The sequence below is a fragment of the Hemiscyllium ocellatum genome, chromosome 28 (assembly GCF_020745735.1).
Source record: "Hemiscyllium ocellatum isolate sHemOce1 chromosome 28, sHemOce1.pat.X.cur, whole genome shotgun sequence".
NCBI lineage: Eukaryota > Metazoa > Chordata > Chondrichthyes > Orectolobiformes > Hemiscylliidae > Hemiscyllium > Hemiscyllium ocellatum.
The window spans coordinates 48,073,010-48,098,153 of NC_083428.1; the positions used below are offsets into that span (position 1 = coordinate 48,073,010).

Below are 25,144 nucleotides of genomic sequence, written 5' to 3' on the forward strand. Positions count from 1 at the left end.
GATAAATTATACAAGAGGGACAGGTTGCACCTTAATAGGTGGGAGACTATGATTCTTGGCAGGTAGATCTGCCACTGCAACACAGGTAGTGAGGGGGGAGGAGATAAACTGGAAATTCAAGAAGGAAGTTAAAGGGAAAGTGAGAATAAGAGAAGTTAAGAAAGACAACAGAATCAATGGAGTAGAAAACTCAAGAAGGAATCATACAGTGTGGACAAGTGAAACAGGGATTGATAGGAAGAGTGTGATTGAGCTTGAGGCTCAGTTGGAAATTGGCAGGCACAATGTTGTGGGGATAACTGAGACGTGGCTTCAAGTGGACAGGGCCTGGAAAATAAAGATTCAAGGCTATGCGTGCTATCAAGAGGACAGACTGACGGGCAGAGGGGGTGGAGTGGCCCTGTTGGTGAGGAATGATATTCAGTCCCTTGCAAGGGGGGGTCATAGAATCAGGAGATGTAGAGTCAGTACGGATAGAGCTGAGAAATTCTAAGGGTAGAAAAACTCCTATCTACAAGCCCCCAAACAGTAGGCTGGATGTGGGGTGTAAGTTGAATAAGGAGTTGAAATTGGCCTATTGCAAAGGTATTAGTACAGTTGTTATGGGGGATTTTGACATGCAGGTAGACTAGGAGAATCAGGATGGTACTGGACCCCAAGGAAGGGAGTTTGTGGAGTGCCTCCAAGATGGATTCTTAGAACAACTTGTACTGGAGCCTACCAGGGAGAAAGCAATTCTGGATCTGGTGTTGTGCAACAAACCGGATTTGATCAGGGACCTTGAAGTAAAGGAACCATTAGGAGGTAGTGACCATAATATGATAAGTTTTAATCTGCAATTTGAGAGGGAGAAGGGAGAATTGGAAGAGTCAGTATTGCAGTTGAACAAAGGGAACTATGGAACTGTGAGGGAGGAGCTGGCCAAAGTTCAATAGTTCAATACCCTAGCAAGAATGACAGTGGAATAACAATAGCAGGTATTTCTGGATATAATGCAGAAGTTGCAGGATCAAATGCATTACAAAGGGGAAGAAAGATCCTAAGAGGAGGCAGGAGTGGCCATGGTTGACGAGGGAAGTTCAGGACTGTGTAAAGATAAAAGAGAAGAAGAATAACGTAGCAAAGGTGAGCGGGAAGCCAGGGGACTGGGAAACTTTTAAAAAGCAACAGAGAATAACTAAACAGGCAATACATGGAGAAAAAATGAGGTATGAAGGCAAACTGGCCAGAAATATAAAGGAGGATAGGAAAAGCTGGTTTAGGTATGTGAAAAGAAAACAATGTTTCAGACTAAAATTGGGCCCTTGAAGACAGAAACGGGTGAATTTATTATGGGTAACAAGGAAATGGCAGAAGAGTTGAATAGGTACTTTGGACCTGTCTTCACTGGGGAAGAAACAAGCAATCTCCCAGATGTAATTGTGGCTGAAGGATCTAGGGTAATGGATGAACTGAAGGGAATTTATATTAGGCAGGAGATAGTATTGGATAGACTGTTGGGCTGATAAGTCCCCAGGACCTAGGATAATGAAGAAGGCATTTGGTATGCTTTCCTTTATTGGTCAGAGTATTGAGTACAGGAGTTGGAGAGGTCATATTGCGGCTGTACAGGACATTGGTTAGGCCACTGTTGGAATATTGTGTGCAATTCTGGTCTCCTTTCTAGCGGAAAGATGTTGTGAAACTTGAAAAGGTTCAGAAAAGATTTACAAGGATGTTGCCAGGGTTGGAGGATCTGAGCTACAGGGAGACGCTGAACAGGCTGGGGCTGTTTTCCCTGGAGGATCGGAGGCTGAGGGGGTGACCTTATAGAGGTTTACAAAATTATGAGGGGCATGGATAGGGTAAATAGACAAACCCTTTTCCCTGGGGTCAGGGAGTCCAGAACTAGAGGGCATAGATTAGATTAGATTAGATTACGTACAGTGTGGAAACAGGCCCTTCGGCCCAACAAGTCCACACCGACCCGCCGAAGCGACAACCCACCCATACCCTACATATACCCCTTACCTGACACTACGGACAATTTAGCATGGCCAATTCACCTGACCCGCACATCTTTGGACTGTGGGAGGAAACCGGAGCACCCGGAGGAAACCCACGCAGACACGGGGAGAACGTGCAAACTCCACACAGTCAGTCACCTGAGGCGGGAATTGGTTTAGGGTGAGAGGGTAAAGATATAAAAGAGACCTAAGGGGCAACTTTTTCACGCAGAGGGTGGTACATGTATGGAATGAGCTGCCAGAGGATGTGGTGGAGGCTGGTACAATTGCAACATTTAAGAGGCATTTGGATGGGTATATGAATAGGAAAGATTTGGAGGGATATGGGCTGGGCGCTGGCAGGTGGGGCTAGATTGGGTTGAGATATCTGGTCGGCATGTACAGGTTGGATCGAAGGGTCTGTTTCCGTGCTGTACATCTCTATGACTTGATGGTCTGCATCCCAGCGTAATTAAAGAGGTGGCTCTAGGAATTGTGGATGCATTTTCCAATATTCCATGGATTCAGGATCAGTTCCTGCTGATTGTGGCTAATGTTGTCCCACTTTTCAAGAAAGGAGGGAGAGGGAAAACAGGGAATTATAGACCAGTTAGCCTGATGTCAGTGGTGGAAAAGATGCTGTAGCCAATTATAAAAGATGAAATTACAACTCATTTGGATAGCACTAACAGGATATGTCAGAGTCAACATGGATTTATGAAGGGGAAATCGTGTTTGACTTATCTTCTGGAAATTTTTGAGGTTGTAACTATGAAGATGGACAAAGGACAGCCAGTGGATGTAGTGTACCTGAACTTTCAGAAAGCCTTTGATCAAGTCCCACATAGGAGATTAGTGAGCAAAATTCGGGCGCATGGTATTGGGGGCAAAATACTGACTTGGATTGAAAATTGGCTGGCTGACAGAGTAGCGATAACTGGGTCCCTTTTGGAATGGCAGGCAGTGAGCAGTGGGGTACCACAAGGATCACTGATGACTGCAGCTGTTTACAATAATGATATAGATGAAGGCATGAAAAGTAATATTAGCAAAATAGCTGATGACACAAAGCAGGGTGGTACAGTGAAATGTGAGGAGGATGTTATGAGAATACAAGGTGACTTGGACAGGCTAGATGAGTGGACAGATGCATGGCAGATGCAGTTTAATGTGGATAAGAGTGTATCCTCTTTGGTGGCAAGAACAGGAAGACAGATTACTACCTAAATGGAGTCAAGTTAGGTAAAGGGGAAGTACAATGAGATCTAGGTGTTCTTGTACATCAGTCAATGAAAGCAAGCATGCAGGTACAGCAGGCAATGAAGAAAACTAAGGCATGCTGGCCTTCAGAAATTGCATATAGGAGCAAAGATGTCCTTCTGCAGAAGTACAGGGCCCTCATGAGACTGCACCTAGAGTATTATGTGCAGTTTTGGTCTCCAGATTTGAGGAAGGACATTCTGGCTCTTGAGAGTGGACCGTAGGTTCACGAGGTCAATTCCTGGAATGGCAGGACTATAATATGTTGAAAGGTTGGAGCGACTGGGCTTGTATACACTTGAGTTTAGAAGGATGAGAGGGGATCTGATTGAGACGTATAAGATTATTAAAGGATTGGACACTCTTTTGCCATTGAAACACTCCCTATTACAGTCTCCTGTCGTTCAACCAGTTCTTTATCCACCTAGCTAGAAACCCTGCACATCATGGGACTTCACTTTCTCCATTAGTTTATCATAGGGAACCTTATCAAAGGCCTTACTACAGTCCATGTATATGACATCTACAGCCCTTCCTTCCTCTGGCAAGAACATTTTAGAATGGATGCCCTGGAAATATGCAGGGAAGAGGTTTTGGGAATATTGGAAAGGATGAATATAGATAAGTCTCCTGGGCCTGATGGCATTTACCCCAGGATCCTATGGGAAGCGAGGGAGGAGATAGCAGAGCCATTGGCCTGGATTTTTATGTCATCGTTGTCAACAGGAATAGTACCAGAGGACTGGAGGATAGCGAATGTGGTCCCATTGTTCAAGAAAGGGAGTAGGGATAGCCCTAGCAACTATAGGCCAGTGAGTCTGACTTCAGTGGTGGGCAAAGTCTTAGAGAGAATGGTAAGGGATAAGATTTATGAACATCTGGGTAGGAATAACGTGATCAGGGATAGCCAGCATGGTTTTGTGAAGGGCAGGTCGTGCCTCACAAACCTTATTGAGTTCTTTGAGAAGGTGACCAAGGAAGTGGATGAGGGTAAAGCAGTAGATGTTGTGTATATGGATTTTAGTAAGGCGTTCGATAAGGTTCCCCATGGTAGGCTAATGCTAAAACTTCGGAGGTATGGCATTGAGGATACATTAGAGGTTTGGATTAGGAATTGGCTGGCTGGAAGGAGACAGAGGGTAGTAGTTGATGGATTATGTTCATCTTGGAGCGCAGTTACTAGCGGTGTACCACAAGGATCTGTTTTGGGACCATTGCTTTTTGTTATCTTTATAAATGATCTAGAGGAAGGACTTGAAAGCTGGGTAAGCAAGTTTGCGGATGACACAAAAGTCGGTGGAGTTGTGGATAGTGAGGAAGGAAGTGGTAGGTTACAGCGGGATATAGATAAGTTGCAGAGCTGGGCGGAAATGTGGCAAATGGAATTCAATGTAGCTAAGTGCGAAGTCGTTCACTTTGGTAGGAATAACAAGATGATGGATTACTGGGCTAATGGTAGGCTACTTGGTAGTGTGGATGAGCAGAGGGATCTTGGTGTCCATGTACACAGATCTCTGAAAGTTGCCACCCAGGTAAATAGTGCTGTGAGGAAGGCATATGGTGTACTGGGCTTTATTGGCAGAGGAATTGAGTTCCGGAGTCCTGAGGTCATGTTGCAGTTGTATAAGACTCTGGTGCGGCCTCATCTGGAGTATTGTGTGCAGTTTTGGTCGCCATACTATAGGAAGGATGTGGAAGCTTTAGAACGAGTGCAGAGGAGGTTTACCAGGATGTTGCCTGGAATGGTAGGAAAATCTTATGAGGAAAGGCTGAGGCACTTGGGGCTGTTCTCATTGGAGAAGAGAAGGTTTAGGGGAGATCTGATAGAAGTGTATAAGATGATTAGGGGTTTAGATAGGGTAGATACTAAGAACCTTTTACCGCTAATGGAGTCAGGTGTTACTAGGGGACATAGCTTTAAATTAAGGGGTGGTAGGTATAGGACAGATGTTAGGGGTAGATTCTTCACACAGCGGGTTGTGAGTTCATGGAATGCCCTGCCCGTATCAGTGGTGAACTCTCCTTCTTTATGGTCATTTAAGCGGGCATTGGATAGGCATTTGGAAGTTATTGGGCTAGTATAGGTTAGGTAGGATTCGGTCGGCGCAACATCGAGGGCCGAAGGGCCTGTACTGCGCTGTATCCTTCTATGTTCTATGTTCTATGTTCTATAACAGCCCCACCTGCCAGCGCCCAGCCCATATCCCTCCAAATCTTTCCTATTCATATACCCATCCAAATGCCTCTTAAATGTTGCAATTGTACCAGCCTCCACCACATCCTCTGGCAGCTCATTCCATACATGTACCACCCTCTGCGTGAAAAAGTTGCCCCTTAGGTCTCTTTTATATCTTTACCCTCTCACCCTAAACCTATGCCCTCTAGTTCTGGACTCCCTGACCCCAGGGAAAAGGGTTTGTCTATTTACCCTATCCATGCCCCTCATAATTTTGTAAACCTCTATAAGGTCACCCCCTCAGCCTCCGATCCTCCAGGGAAAACAGCCCCAGCCTGTTCAGCGTCTCCCTGTAGCTCAGATCCTCCAACCCTGGCAACATCCTTGTAAATCTTTTCTGAACCCTTTCAAGTTTCACAACATCTTTCCGATAGAAAGGAGACCAGAATTGCACACAATATTCCAACAGTGGCCTAACCAATATCCTGTACAGCCGCAATATGACCTCTCAACTCCTGTACTCAATACTCTGACCAATAAAGGAAAGCATACCAAATGCCTTCTTCACTATCCTAGGTCCTGGGGACTTATCAGCCCAACAGTCTATCCAATACTATCTCCTGCCTAATATAAATTCCCTTCAGTTCATCCATTACCCTAGATCCTTCAGCCACAATTACATCTGGGAGATTGCTTGTTTCTTCCCCAGTGAAGACAGATCCAAAGTACCTATTCAACTCTTCTGCCATTTCCTTGTTACCCATAATAAATTCACCCGTTTTTGTCTTCAAGGGCCCAATTTTAGTCTGAAACATTGTTTTCTTTTCACATACCTAAACCAGCTTTTCCTATCCTCCTTTATATTTCTGGCCAGTTTGCCTTCATACCTCATTTTTTCTCCATGTATTGCCTGTTTAGTTATTCTCTGTTGCTTTTTAAAAGTTTCCCAGTCCCCTGGCTTCCCGCTCACCTTTGCTACGTTATTCTTCTTCTCTTTTATCTTTACACAGTCCTGAACTTCCCTCGTCAACCATGGCCACTCCTGCCTCCTCTTAGGATCTTTCTTCCCCTTTGTAATGCATTTGATCCTGCAACTTCTGCATTATATCCAGAAATACCTGCTATTGTTATTCCACTGTCATTCTTGCTAGGGTATTGAACTATTGAACTTTGGCCAGCTCCTCCCTCACAGTTCCATAGTTCCCTTTGTTCAACTGCAATACTGACTCTTCCAATTCTCCCTTCTCCCTCTCAAATTGCAGATTAAAACTTATCATATTATGGTCACTACCTCCTAATGGTTCCTTTACTTCAAGGTCCCTGATCAAATCCGGTTTGTTGCACAACACCAGATCCAGAATTGCTTTCTCCCTGGTAGGCTCCAGTACAAGTTGTTCTAAGAATCCATCTTGGAGGCACTCCACAAACTCCCTTCCTTGGGGTCCAGTACCATCCTGATTCTCCTAGTCTACCTGCATGTCAAAATCCCCCATAACAACTGTACTAATACCTTTGCAATAGGCCAATTTCAACTCCTTATTCAACTTACACCCCACATCCAGACTACTGTTTGGGGGCTTGTAGATAGGAGTTTTTCTACCCTTAGAATTTCTCAGCTCTATCCGTACTGACTCTACATCTCCTGATTCTATGACCCCCCCTTGCAAGGGACGGAATATCATTCCTCACCAACAGGGCCACCCCACCCCCTCTGCCCGTCAGTCTGTCCTCTTGATAGCACGCATAGCCTTGAATCTTTATTTTCCAGGCCCTGTCCACTTGAAGCCACGTCTCAGTTATCCCCACAACATTGTGCCTGCCAATTTCCAACTGAGCCTCAAGCTCAATCACCCTATTTCTTATGCTTCATGCATTCATATATAACATTTCTAATTTGTTACTCCCCACACTCTTCCTATCAATCCCTGTTTCACTTGTCCACACTGTATGATTCCTTCTTGAGTTTTCTACTCCATTGATTCTGTTGTCTTTCTTAACTTCTCTTATTCTCACTTTCCCTTTAACTTCCTTCTTGAATTTCCAGTTTATCTCCTCCCCCCTCACTACCTGTGTTGCAGTGGCAGATCTACCTGCCAAGAATCATAGTCTCCCACCTATTAAGGTGCAACCTGTCCCTCTTGTATAATTTATCCTTACCACAAAATTTCTTCACTGTCAAGGGCTGTTGAAGTGGAGGGAGACAGATTTTTAATCTGTAAATGATGGGGAAAGGCAGGAAAGTGGGGTTGAGGATATAGATTAGCCATAACAGACTGACTAGTCTACTTGCACCCTTAGATCTTTTGTTCTTCATGTATAAGACATGAAATGTTAGAGAAATATGTATCTGTCTATGGATTAGTGTTACTGACTCACCAGTGACACCACAGGGATAAACTCCCACATGGAAATTCAAAGCTGACATGTGAACCTGAAAAGCAGGGTCTTGATTAGAATAAAGCATCATGTTTCCAATGTGAAGTACCATCATTCCAGAGGATAAAGCAATCTGTGGAAACAGTGAGCATAGGAAATTTGCACTCTCCAGGAAACAACTTGCTGATATATCCCTCTCAAGGAGGGGTTGATAGATTCATAAAACCAAAATGGATAAGGGCAGAATCAGGCCATTTAGCCCATCAGACCTGCTTCACCATTTGATTGTAGCTAATATGTACTCTATTCTCTTCCCTTCTCTCTGTAACCCTCTAACAAGGACCAGAGAGCGGTCCATCTTTCCCAGAACTTGAGCTAGTGATTCCGTTCATCTGTCCCTGAGATTGAGTGAATGCTCAAGGCTCCTTGATGCCTCACTCAGTCAAAAGCAGCCTTATTGTCGAGGGCCATCCCTCTCCCCTCCCCTCTGGAATTCAGCTCTTTTGTCCATGTTTGAACCAAGGTTGTAATGAGGTCAGGAGCTGAGTGGGCCTGGTGGGGGAGTAGCATGGGGAAACGTTAGCTCAATACCAAAGGACAAATTCTGTAGAGGGACACTCCCAATTGACCTGTTCCCCTCATCTTTAATTTACCTTTCGCTATCCACAGATGAAGTTCAAATTGATAGACCTGGTGTTGAAAACCTGCATTAAATTATGCATTATCTGAAATATCAAGTTTAAAGAATAGTAGTAATGGTTTGCCTAAACTAATGAGCAAAACAAATCACAGAACCCATATAGTGCGGGAACAAGTCCACTACCCTAACTTGGACATCCCTGAACATATGGGCAATTTCGCATATCCAACTCACCAAACCTGCACATCTTTGGACAGCGGGAGAAAGCCCACCCAAAGATAGGGAGAATATGCAAATTCCAAACAGCTGAGGCTGGAATCGAACGCGGGTACTTTGGGCTGCGAGGCTACAGGACTAACCACTAAGCCACGGTGCCTCTGAATTGTTTAATAAGCCATATGTTCCCAGGCCAGTCACAGATTGCAATAACCTGGACAGAAAGAATCGATTTATTGGGATGGGGAAAGCCCCCGTGGGGCAGGGAGCTGCTGCACTGCGATTGGTTTCCTCACCAATTAGCGGCTATAAAGCGGGTTGGTGCTCAGGGGCGGGCCCCGATTCAGGCAGTGCGATGGGTCATTGGTTGGTTTGGTGTCTGTGCCTTTGGGCCGCTCGGCCCTTCCTGGTCTCTGCTGTGTGTCCTCCGGAGCCGGGCTGGAGGCTGCCGTGTGGCCTGGCCACTATCAACAGCACTGAGTGCATCAAGCAGGGCTGCTGCTTTCAGTCCCCGAGTCTCAGTGGGCAATCCTGTTTCTACAACCTGAGAGACAGCCCAGGTAAGCAGCCCAGCCTCCTCCCGGAGCGGAGCCCACCCCGAATGGCCGTGTGTGGGGTTCGGAAATTGAGGAAATAACCCGCGATTCTTTATTAGATAAAGGCTACATACGGGATTGAATGGGCGAGAAAGCGACGCTCTTTCCGCAGATAGGGAAGTAACTCGGTTGTCTCTTGTCTCTATGATCCACTTGAGACAGTGATATTCACACCTGTTCTAGTGTAGTAATTAGTTTAGAATCTAGTTTTAGTTTTTGTACTAACTTGAGTTTTGTGTTTTGAGCCTCTTTCTAGAGAGGTAGGGGGAGTATCTTTAACTTCTGTTTAGAACAGGCTGCTCACTAATGTTGGTGTAGCTGTAATTAAATTCTTGTTCCCTTACCCTGATGTACTTGTAGGAGACTGTGCTATCCAGGCAAACCATGTAATACCACACTGACCGTTTTGTTTAATAAAAACAGTTGAATTGAACTTCTCTCCTGCAAGCAAGAGCATGACTGCCCCCCCCCCCCCCCAAAACCTCTCTTCTATAGTGAACCTCCAAGGGGAAAAATACTCTTCAATGAAGAAATAGTTGACATGTTACTGTGCTGTTGTACAACAGAATGGTGGGTGTAGACATTAACAATGACTACCTTTTTTCCCCAGCCTCTCCTGAGTTGTCCATTGAGGAATGAACTTTGCCTCTAAAAGCTGCCTGTTAATCTCTGTTCAGTTTAAGGGTGTTTTGATCATAATGTGATTCCTGGTTAATCTATTGAGATTCCATGGTTAATGAGACTAATGGTTCAAGGTAATTTTGGACTATTTTGCCTTCCTTTTAATGGATGGCTGTTTGCCTAGCCAGAAACTTTTCTTGTGTACTAAGGTGATGTAATTTCTTCTGTCCCATGTCATCTGGTCACTGGATTTCTTTGAGAATGTAACATTACCTTGTGTAAAATTGAACTAGCTTCAGTGAGTTGACAAGATACATCACATAATGAGACAGGTGACCCAGATAACTAACTAACCTGTTGCTTTACTCACAATAAGAACCCAACCTAGTTTCTTGTATCATTGTGGCTTGCCAGTCTGAAGGCAAAGAATCACCTGCCAGTGATGTCAATGTCCATTTTGAGTGAATAACTGACCCAATTGAGTTTTAAACTAATCAAAGTTGACATTTTTAATGTCCTTTTTCATGGGAAAAGGATTCATCTCTGGGGATCAAGTCTTCCTTCCTCCCTTTTGGAGGACCCTAGACTATTTCATCTTCTCCCATGAAGACATCAGTGACTAGCTAGCATTTATTGCCCAGAGGGCAGTTTAGAGTCATGCACATCACTGGGATTAGTGAAATGAAGGCCAGAACAGGTAAGGATGGCTGATTTTTCTTTCCTGAAGGACATTTGTGAACTAAATGGGGTTTTCTGACAACTTACAATGGATTTGTGGTTATAATTAACTTCTTAATTCCAGGTATTCTTTGCCACAGTAGATGGTAACATTTGAATTCAGAGTTTGAACCTGGGTTTCTCTACAGCATTATCTGGGTCTCTGGATTAACAATCCAGTGATAAGGCTGGGCTATCAATCTCCTTTTTTATAGTGAACATTCTCCAGTTACAATATCATCCTTAAATCTTTCCTGCATCCACCTGTTTAATGCGTGTCCTGTAGAGCAACTGGAATTGTACAATATTCCAGAATTGGCCTCATCAATATACCATACAGCAGTAACTTCTGTAACAATGCAGAAGTCAAACCTCTGTTCACTAAAACCAAACAGCCAGAAAAACATCCCTCCATTGTGAAATGAGTGGAAAAATTCCTGACTTCCACTTGGGGAAAACATGTTGTGTTTAACTACAACAGTTTGTTTAGCATTCAAAAATCTGCCCTTTCTTAACTGCTGTCTGACCTGGCTTTACAGAAAGCTGTTCCAATAGGACCATTTTTAAAATTTTAACTTTCTCTCCAGTCCACACAGTCTCTCGCTGTCTCCCTTCTGGTCTTCTGATTCTGCTGTTTTCTTCCAGGGTCATATTACTCTAACTGCTTCTTAAAAGGAAAGAACTTTTGATAGTACATTCTGAGATTTGAAAAGTGTTTATTTCTTTAGATGGCAGTTGCTCTGACCAATTTCAATGCCCAATTACTGTTCTCTGAACAACACCCCTCTGGTCCAATGTTTTCAATAAAATAGGTCCAGACTCCGTTGGGTTTTGGTATCCTGTGCAACTAAAACTGTTATCAAGTAACAGCCAATTGTCACAAATCTATTTTGGATCCAGCTATCTCTTGGTTGTACTTTAAATTCAAATACTTTCCATCTTAAAGTGGCTGTACACACTCTTGTGACTGTAAACACATGATATCCCAACTCTGAAGGCAAGCAGGCCAAATGCTGCCTTCACCACCCTATCTACCTGTGGTGTCACATTCAAGGAACTGTGCACCTGAACCTCCAGTTCTATTTGGCAATACTTTCCCAGTGCCCTACTGTTGAATGGATGCTACCCTGATTTGCCTTGCCAAAATGCATACTTGTTTTAACTATTAAAAATTCCATCTGCCACTTTTGCCCATCTAATCAGTCCTGTAGTAGTGACCGAACCTCTTCACTGACCACTAACACTTTGTGTCCTCAGCAAATCTTCTAGCCATACCTCCATTCATATATAAAATGACTTCAGATGGGACCATAGAATGGAGGGACCCAGCCTGATCATTTCCTCACTGCTGGCCATGTGCCTCCACAAGCATGACGTATGCCCTTCATCCCTTGATTGTTCTGACCTTGTGAAACCATCTGAAGCCCATCTAACCTACACTATCCTTTTTCATCCATATGCCTATCCAATGACCACTTAATTGGCAAGCCTACTACTGTTGCAGACGGGGTGTTCCATGCGCTGACTAATGAGTAAAGACTATACCTCTGTCCTATATTTGTCATGCTTCAATTTATTTATAGCACTGTCCCTTCATGCTTTCCACTTCCTTCCAGGGAAACAAGCTCTCACTGTCTACCCTGTGATCTTGTATATCTAAGTCACCTCTAACCTTTAACAAAAACCACCTTCCCTCCATACAAGCCAACATCCTGGTAAATCTCTACCTTTCCAAAGCTTGCTATAATGCAGCAAACAGTATTACACAATACAAACTCTGCAGCCACACTTGATGTACAGATGCAATGTGACCTCATGGTTCTGAACCTCCATCCCTCTACCCATAAAAACTAAACCATACACTGCCTTAACAACCCTAACAACCTCCATGTCAACTTTCAAGGATCTATAAACTTATGAACACAGACCTCTTCTACACTAATAAGAATTTGTCATTAGCCCATTCTGTGTATTCCTGTTACTCATTCCAAAGTGAATCATCTCTTTTTACATTAAACTCCCATTTGCCAGCTCTGCAGTTTATTTCACTCTAATCTACAACATGCTTCTGCATTATCCACAACTCCACCGACTTTAGTGTCATCTGTAAATTTACTGACCCATCCTTCTATGCCCTCATCCAAGTCAATTATGAAAATGGCAAATAACAGTGGCCCCTAAATTGATCTTCAGTTACATTAGTAACTGAACTTGTGAGCACTTTCCATCAACCACCACCCTGTCTTTCAGCTTGCCAACTTCTGATCCAAACTGCTAAATCCCATGTTTTTTTGCAATAGGTTACCATGGGGAATCTTTTCAGTGCTTTTCTGAAATCCATATACACAACAATTGCTTTGTCCTCCTCCATCTTTGTTCACTTTTCCAAGAACTAAGGTTTGAGGCACAGTCTACCTTTAACAATCATGTTGACTGTCTCTAATCAAATTCAACCTTTTCTAGAAATAATTCTATCTCTTGTACTCCTTTCCAACACCTTACCCACCACTGAAGTAAGGCTCACTAGTCTATAATGACCAAGTTGTCTCCACTCTCCTTGACCGGAGCAACATTTGCTATCTTCCAATCATCTGGCACTATTCCTGTAGACAATGAAAATCAAAGCCCAAGGCTTTGCAATCTCCTCCCTAACTTCCCAGAGAATCAAAAATCCATCCTGCCCAAGAAACATCTCTTCACTCCAGAATTGCTAACATTTATAAACTTCAATCCTGTTTAGTCTAAGCCTGTATTTCAGTATTTGCCATGACCATGTTGTTTCTCCACTGTGAAAATGACAGTTCATTTAGTGCTTTCCCATCTCCGAGCTCCACACCACTTCCCACTACTGTCCTTGTCTGGCCCTAATCCTAGTCTAGTCATTCTTTTTTTTTTATTCCTGACATAGCTATAGAAAGATTCAAGGTTTTCCTTGATCCTACGTGCCAAAGACTTGTATCCATTCCTGGCTTTCTTAGTGCTTGTTTCAGGTCTTTCCTGGCTAACCTGTAACTCAAGCACCCTAAATGTGCCTTTGTCTCTGCTTTACATAAGCCTCTTTGACTCTTGACAAGAGATTCAACTTTAGTAAACCAGTCCCTCACTTGACCACTTCCTTCCAGGGGACAGGTACATATTTATCAAAGACCCAGTAGCTATTCCTTGAATAGCCCCACATTTCAACTGTATTCATCCCTGCAGTTTCTGGCCACATTGGCATCACATTTGCCTTCCCCAGGTATAATTTTTGCCCTGCAGAACATGACTATCCTTTTCCATCACTAGTAAACAAAACTGAATTGTGGTCACTATCCAAGTGCTCACCTACCTCCAAATCTAACACCTGGCCAGGCTCATTACCTAGTGCCAAATGCAATGTGGCCTCCTGACCTGTCCATATCCTGTCAGGAAACCCTCCTGCACACAAACTGGCCAATCTAGTATTTGAGTGTTTCAGTCAATATTTGGGAAGTTGAAGTCTCCTATGATTGCCCTGTTACTCTTGTTTGTATCCAGAATCATTGTTGCATTTCCAGAACTATTCAGAGGCCTGTAGAAAACTCCCAACATGGTGACCTCTTTCCTGTTTCTAACTTCAGCCCATACTACTCAGTAGTCCTTTCTGTCACTGTACTACTGCCAGTCACTGACAATGCCACACCTCCCCTCCTCACCACCTTTCCTGTTTCTTATTGAAACATCTAAAATTCCAGAACCTGCAACAACCCTCTCAATGTCTCTAAAATGGTCACAACATCTTAGTCCCAGGTACCAACCCATGCTGCCAGGTCAAGATCTTCCTGATGTTGAAGTAACCAATTTCCTGCCAGTACACTCTTGTAGCCTTAACCTTACTTCTGACCTCACTACTGAACCTTCTGTACACCAGTGAGAATTCTGGTTTCTATCCCCTGCTGAATTAGTTTAAACAATCCTGAAAAGCACTAGCCAATTTCCCCCTGATCAGATATTGGTACCACTGACTCAGATCTCTAACATTCCATTTGTAGAGATTCCACCTACCCTGAATGAGCCCAATATCCAAGTATTTGGAACCCTCCTGCACTGTCCCTGTAGCCATGTGTTCAACTCTCCCTATTCCCCTCATTAGCACATGGCATAGTTAACTACCAGAGAACTGTTTTGTAGCTAAGCTTTCACCCTGCTTCTGAAATTTGTCTTGCATCCACATTTCCTTCCTACCTTTTTTCCTATGTGGAACACGACTTGGGGCTGCTCCCCTCCCTCAAGGATCCTGAAAATATGATTAAACATCAGACCCTGGCACCTGGGAGGCAACACCCCAACCCTGAGTCTCTGGTTCCCACAGAATCTTCATCTGTCCCCTTAACTAGTCCCCAGTGACTAATGTTCTCCTCTCTCGTTCTGAGAAACAGGGACACACTGTGCCAGACCTGTACCCCATGGCTTACCCTGGTAATTCTCTGCCCCTCCACCAAACAGTATCCAAAACCTTTTCATTCCTGAGAATGGCCACAGGGATCCCTGCACTCTACCTGTTTCTCCATCCCCTCACTATAATCCATTTACCATTCCTGTATCTGAGGTGTGACACTCAACTCCTCTCAATTACCCCCTTAGCCTCCTGAATGATCTGAATTTTGTCAAGCTCCAGTTCTCTGGTTTTGGAGGAGCTGGGTGCACTTGCTGCAGATGAAGTCAGTGGGGACACTGGTAATCTTACCTCTCTCTCCTCCTATAGGAGGAGCATTCAACTGCTTGAAATCTATTCCCAAAGTGATTTGTTTTTAAAAAAGCTGGTAACTTACCAATCCAGTACATGAACATTTTTGATTGGAGGATGGGTGGGAGACATTACCGAAGTGTTTCAGGTAAAGCAGCCCCACAAATCATATGCAACAGTTCTGTCTGCTCCTCCGAGGGGAGTTTACTTTCCTAGCAGCTGCCAATCCCCTCTCCTCTCTGCTGCTGAGAAATGGAGGCTACTGACCCTTGAGGTAGGCCTCCATCTGGCTCTTTTGAAGCCAATTTGGCATTGTATTGTCTCTATTCCATGGGATCTAACTTGCTAACAAGACTACTGCATGGAACCTTAGTAAAGCTTACAATGGTAGACATCAACACATTTCAATCTTCAGTGTCTTGTCACCTCTTCAATGAAGTCAAGTTAGTGAGACAACTTTCCACACACCAAGCCACGCTGACCATTTCTAATAGTCTTTCCTTTCCAAATGCATTATAAATCTTGTCCCTCTGAATCCCCTCCAACAGTTTTAGCCTCCCTCCAGCTCCATTCTGATCCCCACTTTTCAGAAACTGAGGCTCAATGCTATGCAGTGACCTTCTACCTTCAAACTTTCCCATCAGTCCTGGTTTTACCCAGCACTGCTTGGTGCAGGCCTCTGTACAATTTACACAGACCAGTATGATTTTGTTTCTGTGGGTGAGACAGTTAGACTTCAGAATAAATATTTATCTCTTGTAATTTGTTTTCATTGCAGTGTGCACAGCAGATAGCCAGTTCATTGTAGCAATCACCAGGAACCTGACCCGTCCTGCCCTCAACCTGTCATCTCTGTACGTGAAAGATGGACATGAAGCTGAGTGCAGGCCTGAGCTCATCACAGCGGAACTTGTAGCCTTCCGTTTCCCAATTACCTCTTGTGGCTCGACCCAGCGGGTGAGTATTGGAGGCTCCAGCATTCTGTCCCTTTTTGAACAGACCAGCTCCCTATTAAACAGTGTCTTCCCTTGCAGGAGGAGAATGGGAGCTTTGTGTATGAAATGGATGTCTTAGGGAAGAGGATGATTCAGAGGGGGCCACTGGGCTCAATAACCCGGGACAGCACCTTCAGGTGAGAGGGCAGTGGGATTTGTGGGTATGGAGAAGGAAGTGTTACTGACTGAAACTCCTCCACCTATTTCTGTCTCAACAGCCTGCACGTCCAGTGCAAGTACAAGGGGGAGCATGAGGCAGGCTTACAAATCAATGTCTCAGTTTACACCCTCCCTCCACCACTAGCTGCTTCTGAGGATGGGATCCTGAGGCTGGAGCTGAGAATAGCAACAGGTAGTGCTGCCCTGGTATTAGGAGCACTGGGAATTGTATCCCTTCAGGGGAGTGACTGTTCTGGTTTGTTCTCCTTTTATTTTTGTCTGTTTAGATGGCAGCTACAGCTGGTGGTACAAGGACAGTGACTACCCCATTCAGAGAATCCTTCAGGAGTCAGTGTTTATTGAGGTTCATGTGAAGGATCGCACTGACCCAATGATAGTCCTGAGATTGCGTGACTGCTGGGCAACTCCTGTGCCAGCCCCTGACCATGAGGTGCAGTGGAGTCTCCTGGTGGATGGGTAAGGACTGAATGGAAAGGCTGGATTTGAACTGTGGAGTGAAGACTACATTTTACTGTACAAATGTTTGTACATAATGCCAATACTTGTGCCTTTTTCTTCCAATCATGGTTCACTTGTGAATTCCACTTGTTTGATCTTCCTTCATGACCTTGGACTTGTCCTTAGTTAAGAATGTGCCTGAATGTTGCCAAGGCCTTTCCTCTTTGGAAGAGCATTGTAAGATTGACTGACAACTAAACCTCCTGCCTCTTCAATAGAAATCTCCTCATTACTCCCTTATTTTAGGGTAACTTGAGCAATGTCTCTTCAGCATCCACTTTGTGAAGTCTCCTATGATTCTCAGATCAAATCTTCTTCCCTCCACTGACTGAAGGCCCTGCTGTTTCAACCTGATGGTCAGCTGACCAAACATTTATCTTGGTTAATGTTGCCCTGACAATGAGCTGCCTGCTGTCACTGACACCTTGTCAAATAGTTCTGATATCTCTCTCCACAATCACAGGTTGCCCTTCATCAGTGCTGTTTGATATTTCCTCCAATGACCAATCCCAAAACCATTGTGGATTGCAATTAAGGACTCAACTTTAGGTCTGACAGAACGAACTGCAAGATAACTGGCCTGTCCAACCATAATGCAAAAGCAAAAATGGATTGTCAAATGTTTTTCCAAGTCTCTACAACCAGGTCCATTACATCCTGGTGCAAGATGGACTCTTGATATATTTGCCCCCTCTTGGCACCCTCCTTCCTGGCAGTTGCACATTCCAAGTGCTACCTGATTTTATTTGCCATCTATTTCTGGTTTGGTTTAGAGCTCTTGGTCACCTGACCTTCTGTTTCAGGTGTCCCTATGAAGGTGATGACTATCTGACCCTCCTACACCCAGTAGGTGTCTCTTCTGGCCTGCAGTTCCCAACTCATCACAAGCGGTTTGAAGTGAAGACATTTGTTTTCTTGGATGGAGTGTCTGAGCAGCCCCTCTCTGGACAGGTAACCAAATGGAAGGAATGAAGCCAAGCTCATGAAATCCTCTTGCTGTCTCTGTGCTTAAACTGGGCTATTGATCCCCTAAAACCCCTCCTTCCTTTCTAGGTTTACGTGCACTGCAGTGTTGAGGTTTGCTCTCCCTCTGCTCAGGATGACTGTACAACCAGATGTGGTCCAAGTGAGTTCCTTGATGCTCACTTATTAAGCTGAGACTCACCCCCTCATTCCTGAATGTCCCCTATATCCAGTTGCTAAGGATGCAACATCCTGGCTGTAGTGTCAACATGGATTCTAACCATCTCCTGTCCCCCTCCCAACAGGGACACGCAGGAGTGCCCTCTTCCATGAGGGGACCTTGGTAAGTGCTCCTGGTCCAGTTGTTCTCCTGGAAGTTGAGAACAGCCAGTCTAAGCAGCTGCTTAATGAGAATGGTAAGTGATGTTCCTTGTTTAGTTCACCTGAGCATCTTTTCCAATGTCTGAACTCCCTTCCTCCTTCCCCATAGGTGCTGCTGGATCTCCTGTTTTGATTGGAGTAGCTGTTGGGTTTCTGGTGTTCCTGTTGATGCTGATGGCTGCAGTGTACAGAATGAAGAACCCAGCCCAGTCTGTCCCCAGTGTCATGAGATTGAACTGTAGACCTTGAATACAAATAAACCAGATAAACCTGTCCCTGGTGTCTATAACAAAGCTGTGCAGTCTTGTTGGAAGTGAGCTTGAATTGTGGTTCAGTATTTAGGGAAGGGACAGCAATTGTCAGACCAAATGGTGAGTGGCTTGGAGTTACCCAATTGGAATATCCAGCCTTGCCATGTTCTTGTAGGAACATGCTTGTGGTTCTGGTCAATGGTGATACCCTAGGGTGGCTGATATTCAGCAATAATGCTAGTACATGCTAAGCTGGCTCAATAGGTTCACTTTTCCTTAACATTGAGGAATTTGAATCAGTTTGTGCCACTGACAATGACTGTCCCCTTCAGAATGTTTGAAGTTATTCACCATTAGCATATTCCCTCTAGCTAGTTTTTATTGTATACTTTCTCACTGAAATCAGAAGTGACTCCCTAAAGGATATGCAATTGGTTATTTTAGGATCAAGATGAGGGGAAATAGCTCCCACCAGAGTGAGCCTAGAGAAAGTCTCAACTGCTGAGGCAAAAACATTGATTGCATTGAGATGATTCTCTGAAAGCTGAAGGGTAGAGGAAGGAAGTGGGAACAGGATATGGAGTCATATGGTCACTGAGCCTGCCTGCTGTCTGAGGCTGAATGGCCTGTTGGGCTTGATGTTTATCCTTGGGCTAATGTCTGTCCTGTTTTCTCTCATTTCACTTGTTTCATGCAGCTGTCCTTCAGGATAACAATTCCATTCCCAGTTGGTGTGAGGAAATGTCCTCCAAATGAAAGAGGTGGCACAGAGACTTGAACTTGCTCTGGCTTTATCCAGATCTGTACTTTTTGGGGGACAGGGCTTGACTGCAGTGGTGTATATTCCTGATTGTTAATGCCCTGTTTCAGCCTTTGCAGTAATTCATTTGACTTGGTTCAGTAATTACTAAACTCATTCCAGTATGTGGTACCCCAGTGGTAAACAGACTAATCCAATTTGTTTTCCTGGGTGTAGTTACTGCATGTCAGGAACTGCATTCTCTCCTGCTTTTCATACACCTTCCTGATGAGAAGGCTGTGATTTGGTTATGGGCTCCATACTTCCTACCTTTCAAAAAGGAAAAGGTGGCAGTAGTTAGCACTGCTGCCTCTCAGCACCAGAGACTCTGGTTCAATTCCCACCTCACATACTCTGGAATTTGCATATTCTCCCCATGTCTGTGGGTTTCCTCTCAATTCAAAGATGTGCAGGTTGGGTGAATTGGCCATGCAAAATTGCCTGTAGTATTGGGTAAATGTAGGGGAATGGGTTCTATGCAGGTTACTCTTCAGAGGGTTGGTATGGACTTTAAACAGGCCCTTTGGCCCAACTGTACTGTAAGTTATCTAATCTAGTTAAATATTTGGTTTTATTTAACCCAATGATGCAACTTTGCTAGTCTTTTGTCCTACAAGCAGTGCTGTGTGATTGTTGCCCCCTCTGGTGAGGCAGCTGAATGAGACTAGTTTTACCACCTGCTGTCCCTTAGGAAAAGAGATCGATGGCCTCAATGATTGGGAATCTCTTTCAGCATGCACCACTGTCTGGGGTGCAGAGTTAGTGAACCATTTCATCAATGGTTTGGAGGGTTATGGGAATTGGGCAGAAATGAGGTGACTATACCCCCAAGGCTGCCTTGTTCCTCTATGCACCTCTGCATCTTCCTATTTACTGAGCCCCTGTGCCTTGCTGTTTGCTTCCAACACAGGCACATGTTTTAAGAGCAGGAGTGTTCCACTGGTAAGATTGCTGATATAATTGTAGCTTGAACTCGCTTCCTCCCGAGGTGTTTGGAGAGCTTTGTTTTCCCCCAATAATCTTCTCCATCCACCTCTGCTCCCCACACCCCCCATGTAAAACATTCAATGAACATGCTTCCTCTCTTCCCTGAAGACAGCTCTGCACCCTCAGAAAAAGCATTGTTCCTAATCTTCTCAAACTAAAAGGCCCCTTGTGTTAAAAATCTTTCCCATGAAGGGAAACATCTTTTCAGTGTCTGCTTTGTCATGTCCCCTCAGCATCTTAATATCTTACAATTATCTCTTTCTAAACTGGAATGAAAACGTGCTTAGTCTGTCCAACTTTTCCTCCAATGTCCTCACTTGAAGAATCCCTTGAGTGAACATTATTGAATAAAATGATACAAAGGGAATGTTTTTAGGTGAGGTGCAAGTAAAATATTTCCCACAGAGGATGTGTGAGATCACAGCAGCTAATGGAAGTAGGCACACTAGCAGTGTTGAAGGCCATCTTGCTAGTCACATGAACAGGAGTCAAACAGGGAGAGAAACCACAGATGGTCAGAATTAGCAATCAGTGCAGCTTGGTGGGCTGTTGGGCCTGTTCCTATGCTGTATTGTGTAGGTTGACTAAAACTGCAGAGTAATCTGGATGCAGTCCAAAGACACCAGGTGCCCTCCTCCAGTCCCATCTTGCTGAACACAGCACATATAGCTACAGCTTACAGCACTGGTGAAGATACAGCTACTTTGTAAAATAGGTTGGAGTCTCTGCTTCCACTACTAGCCCAGGCAGTGAGCTCTAGTCACGCACGCACATGCTTTTTAGCTTGAATCTATAATCTCTATTGCAAGGAAAACAACCCAACTTCTCCAATCTCCTATAGTTATGACAATTCTCCATCCCTGCCAAAGTATATTAATTACTTAGTATAGAAGCAGGCCCTTTGGCCCAACAAGTTCACACTGACCTTCTGACTAATGTACCTAAGATTACAGGCAATTTAGCATAGCCAATTCACCTAACCTGCACAGCTTTGGACTGTGGGAGGAAACCCACACAGATGGGGGACAATGTGTGCAAACTGCACACAGTTGCCTGAGGCAGGAATTGAACCCAGGTCTCTGCTGAGAGGCAGCAGTGCTAACCACTGCCTGGAATGTGGCAACCAGAACTGCATGGAGTACTCCAGGTGTGGCCTCACCACTGCCTTACACAGTTCCATCATTATATCCTGACTCTTGTATCCTATCCCTTTGCCAGTGAAGGAGAGCATTCCATCTGCCTTCACAACCATATCTACCTATACAGCTTTAGGGACCTGTGGACTTCCACACCAAAATCTCTCACTTCATCTACTCCTCTCACTCTATCCCCACTTATTGTTGATTTCCCTTTTACTGTTTGCCCTCCTAGTGCGTTACCTCACGAACAGTGTGTGATGCATGTATCAGGACACCAAGCTCCCTTGGACTTTCAAGGTTCTGTAATTTCTCTGCTTTTTCTTTTTATTCTTCCTGCTGCTGTGAGCGAGTTTGCAATATTTCCCTACCTTCTCCAGATAGGGTGACCTTGAAGATATCAATTCATCTATTGGCCACCTTCAGATTAAGGGATGGTGATTTTTCTGACTTCCCTAGTTGCTTATCTACCACCATTCTTGGAGTGATGCTGGAGTTGGTAATGCCCAATGATTGGCCTGGATCCTCCAGGAATTGTGGAATCGCTGTTTTGATCACTTGTGTTTATGATTGTGGGAAAATATGAAGAAATGGTGGACGTGAATACATTTTACAACATTCAAAAGACACTTGGATAAGTACATGAACAGGAAAGGTTTGGAGTGATAGGAGCAGACGCTGGGGAATTGTTTAGTGTGGAAACTTGTTTCTAACACACTGGTTAGACTGAAGGATCTCTTGCCATGCTCTATGGCTCTGTGACAGAATAAAAGATTCTATTGGTGTTTTGTTGCCATTTTCTTGAAAGGATCTCTTGACTAGATGCAAAAATGTGAAGAGGAATAAAAGCTGTTTGGGGAACAAGCACTTACATCATGAGGCATTTTGCTTTCCAAGTTGTGGAGGAATACAGTGGGTCAGAAAGTGCATGTTTTGGCCAACAAATGGCTGAAGAGTAGGGGGCAAGTTATGTCATGAAACCTCTCAGAATCCATCTGATCATAGTGGATAACCCTGGAGATCTATTAAAATCCTATGCTGTGCTGCTATTGGTCACCTCTCTGCAATTACATTGAAGCAGAGTGATATCCCAGTTTGAAGGGGAGTGGGGTCACCAGGTTACACATTGAGGTGGGACAATTTTGCAGCCACAGCCCTTAGATCCCAGTTTTAGGGCCACTAGAATCTATCCTCTACTCATGATAACCAGCGGGAGGACCACGCTAAGCAATGGGAGAGGTGGTGCCATGTCACTTGCTATTCCCCAGAGGTGCGTATGTTAGTGGTATTATCACTGGACTGTTAATGCAGTCACCCAAATAACATCTGGACCCTGTGTTTAAGTCCCACCATGGCCGACAGGGGAATTGGAAATCAATACATCTGAAATTCAGAGTCCAAAGATGACCATGAATCCATTGTCAATTGTCAGAAAATACCATCTGGTTCACTAATGTCCCTTAAGGAGGGAAACTGCCATCCTTACCTGGTCTGGTCTAGATGTGACACCAGACCCACAGCAATGTGGTTGAATCATAACTGCCCTCTGGGCAATAAATGCTGGTCCAGCCAGTGATACACTCATCATGTGAATGAATAAATAAAACACTTTTGCTGTCCTCCCAACATCCTTGTGCTGGGACCACTGTAACATTGCAAAGAATCACAATGCGAGCTCAAGGAACAACACCTCATTTTTTGCTGAGACACTTTACAGTTTCCAGGACTCAATACTGAATTCCATGATATTAGACACCCATCCTCCATTTCTCATGCAATCTCACCAACCTCCCCTCTCCCTCAAGACTGTATCTTGTTTATTTTGTTTCCAGCTGAGGACCCATTTGCTCCCTATCATGCCTTAATTTACACCCATTTTACATTTCTATTTCTCTTTCACCACAATTAGCGACCCCTTAGTCTCTTGCAGTGAGTCTCTGCACCATTTGCCCCCCTCGCTCCTGTCCCCTCCACCTCACTTTGTGTGAAAAACATAAAAAAGTATTTTCCAAAACAGTTCAGAATGGGTTCTGGGTAATCCAAGATGGAGGACGAGGCTGTAAGAGCTGATGCTTTTTTTGAGGTATTTCATGGGTTGGAGGTGATTTCCTCAAATTCCAGGAGCAGCAATTACTGTTTTATATACTGTTGTATTGGTTTGGAATGCTGGGGAAAAAGATCAAAACAACAGCGCTTTTAAAAGGAGGAAAACACAAAAGGCAGTGACCATGTGGTCAATGAGGGAGAGAGAGAAAGAAACACTGATTACTGACACAGCAGTGAATCTGCACAGTTACTGCCTTTGCTGTTTGAGTTCAAATACCTCTGGACGTCGTTGTGCATCGAGGAACAATTTAAAAAACAGCAACATTCACAGCTGACCTTGGATGAACCTGTGTGGGAGAGCTCACAGCACAGGAACAGATAAATGCATAGTTTTTAACATGTAACCTTGCTGTAATTCTACAGTAGTGAATAGAGTGGGTTCTTGATTATTGAGATATTTTATTGAGATCTATCTCTTGATTGAAGTTTTAAAATATAAACCATAAGGACTAAATTAGCCTGGAGCACTGCTTTTTGGACAAAAAAATGTTGCTATTTTGTTGGTCTGTAGATTGTGAAGGAGAACAGATGCCTTTAGTAGAGTGTTGTGCTCTTCCTGTGGGATGTGGGAGATTAGGGAGACTTTCCATGTTACTGATGATTATGTCGCAGAAAGTGTCTTTGGTTGTGAATCCTATCAGAGCGACCAGAGACAGTATACTCCTGTTCGGGTGAAAAGAATGGCGGGTAGGTGTAGGGAATGCTGGATGACGAGAGAAATTGCTGTTGTAGGGTGAAATGGGAAAAGGCTCTATCACCCAGTCAGTAGTTAGGGAGAGGGAATGCACTGCCTGGAAACATGGGGGAGGCAGATTCAGTTCAGGCATTCAGGAGGGACCTTGAGGGTTATCTGGATGGAAATAGTGTGTGGGGAGAGGCAGCAGGTTAGCAGTGGAGAACAGGACTGCTGATGGGCCGAATGTCCTCCTCTGCACCGTCATAATTCTCTGACTCTTGTTTCCTACTTCCATATCCACGCAGAACCGATTCTGGAACAAAATACAATCTTGGACTCAGGGGAACGCAGCGTCAGTTGTGAAGATGTAATTGTAGCTGGAATCTCGCCCTAATCCTTAATGAGGATCAGTGACAGTTAAAGCCTCTTCAACACGAGAAACCCGTGGCCAGGAGCTAATTAGCGGCTATAAAGCGGGTTGGTGCTCAGGGGTGGGCACAGATTCAGGCAGCGCGATGGGTCATTGGTTGGTTTGGTGTCTGTGCCTTTGGGCCGCTCGGCCCTTCCTGGTCTCTGCTGTGTGTCCTCCGGAGCCGGGCTGGAGGCTGCCGTGTGGCCTGGCCACTATCAACAGCACTGAGTGCATCAAGCAGGGCTGCTGCTTTCAGTCCCCGAGTCTCAGTGGGCAATCCTGTTTCTACAACCTGAGAGACAGCCCAGGTAAGCAGCCCAGCCTCCTCCCGGAGCGGAGCCCACCCCGAATGGGGGAGAAGGAAGCATGAGGACCACCCCAGCCTGGCACTGAGGAAATAACCCGGGACTTGTTGCTGTTTCCTTGTACAATGATGAAGGGCTGTTTTGTGGGGAGTCAGTGGGAGGG

General features: G+C 44.5%; 1 protein-coding gene across 1 annotated transcript; it reads left to right on the forward strand.

The window, feature by feature from the left end:
* Nucleotides 1-8,894: 8,894 nt before the first annotated feature.
* On the forward strand, nt 8,895-24,658 carry LOC132829052 (zona pellucida sperm-binding protein 4-like). The gene is made up of 9 exons (XM_060846339.1): nt 8,895-9,213; nt 16,071-16,249; nt 16,327-16,424; nt 16,506-16,639; nt 16,734-16,923; nt 17,769-17,916; nt 18,019-18,091; nt 18,234-18,344; nt 24,570-24,658. Exons 1-9 carry the CDS (start codon nt 8,895-8,897, stop codon nt 24,656-24,658), a joined length of 1,341 nt encoding a protein of 446 aa, XP_060702322.1.
* The last annotated feature ends 486 nt before the right edge of the window (nt 24,659-25,144 follow it).

Bases quoted from the DNA above. Each gene is read 5' to 3' on its own strand.
- LOC132829052 (XM_060846339.1), top strand. From the start codon at position 8,895: ATGGGGAAAGCCCCCGTGGGGCAGGGAGCTGCTGCACTGCGATTGGTT. The intron at 18,092-18,233 runs GTGAGTTCCTTG...CCCTCCCAACAG, and splicing joins TACAACCAGATGTGGTCCAA to GGACACGCAGGAGTGCCCTC. The intron at 18,345-24,569 runs GTAAGTGATGTT...ATATCCACGCAG, and splicing joins GCAGCTGCTTAATGAGAATG to AACCGATTCTGGAACAAAAT.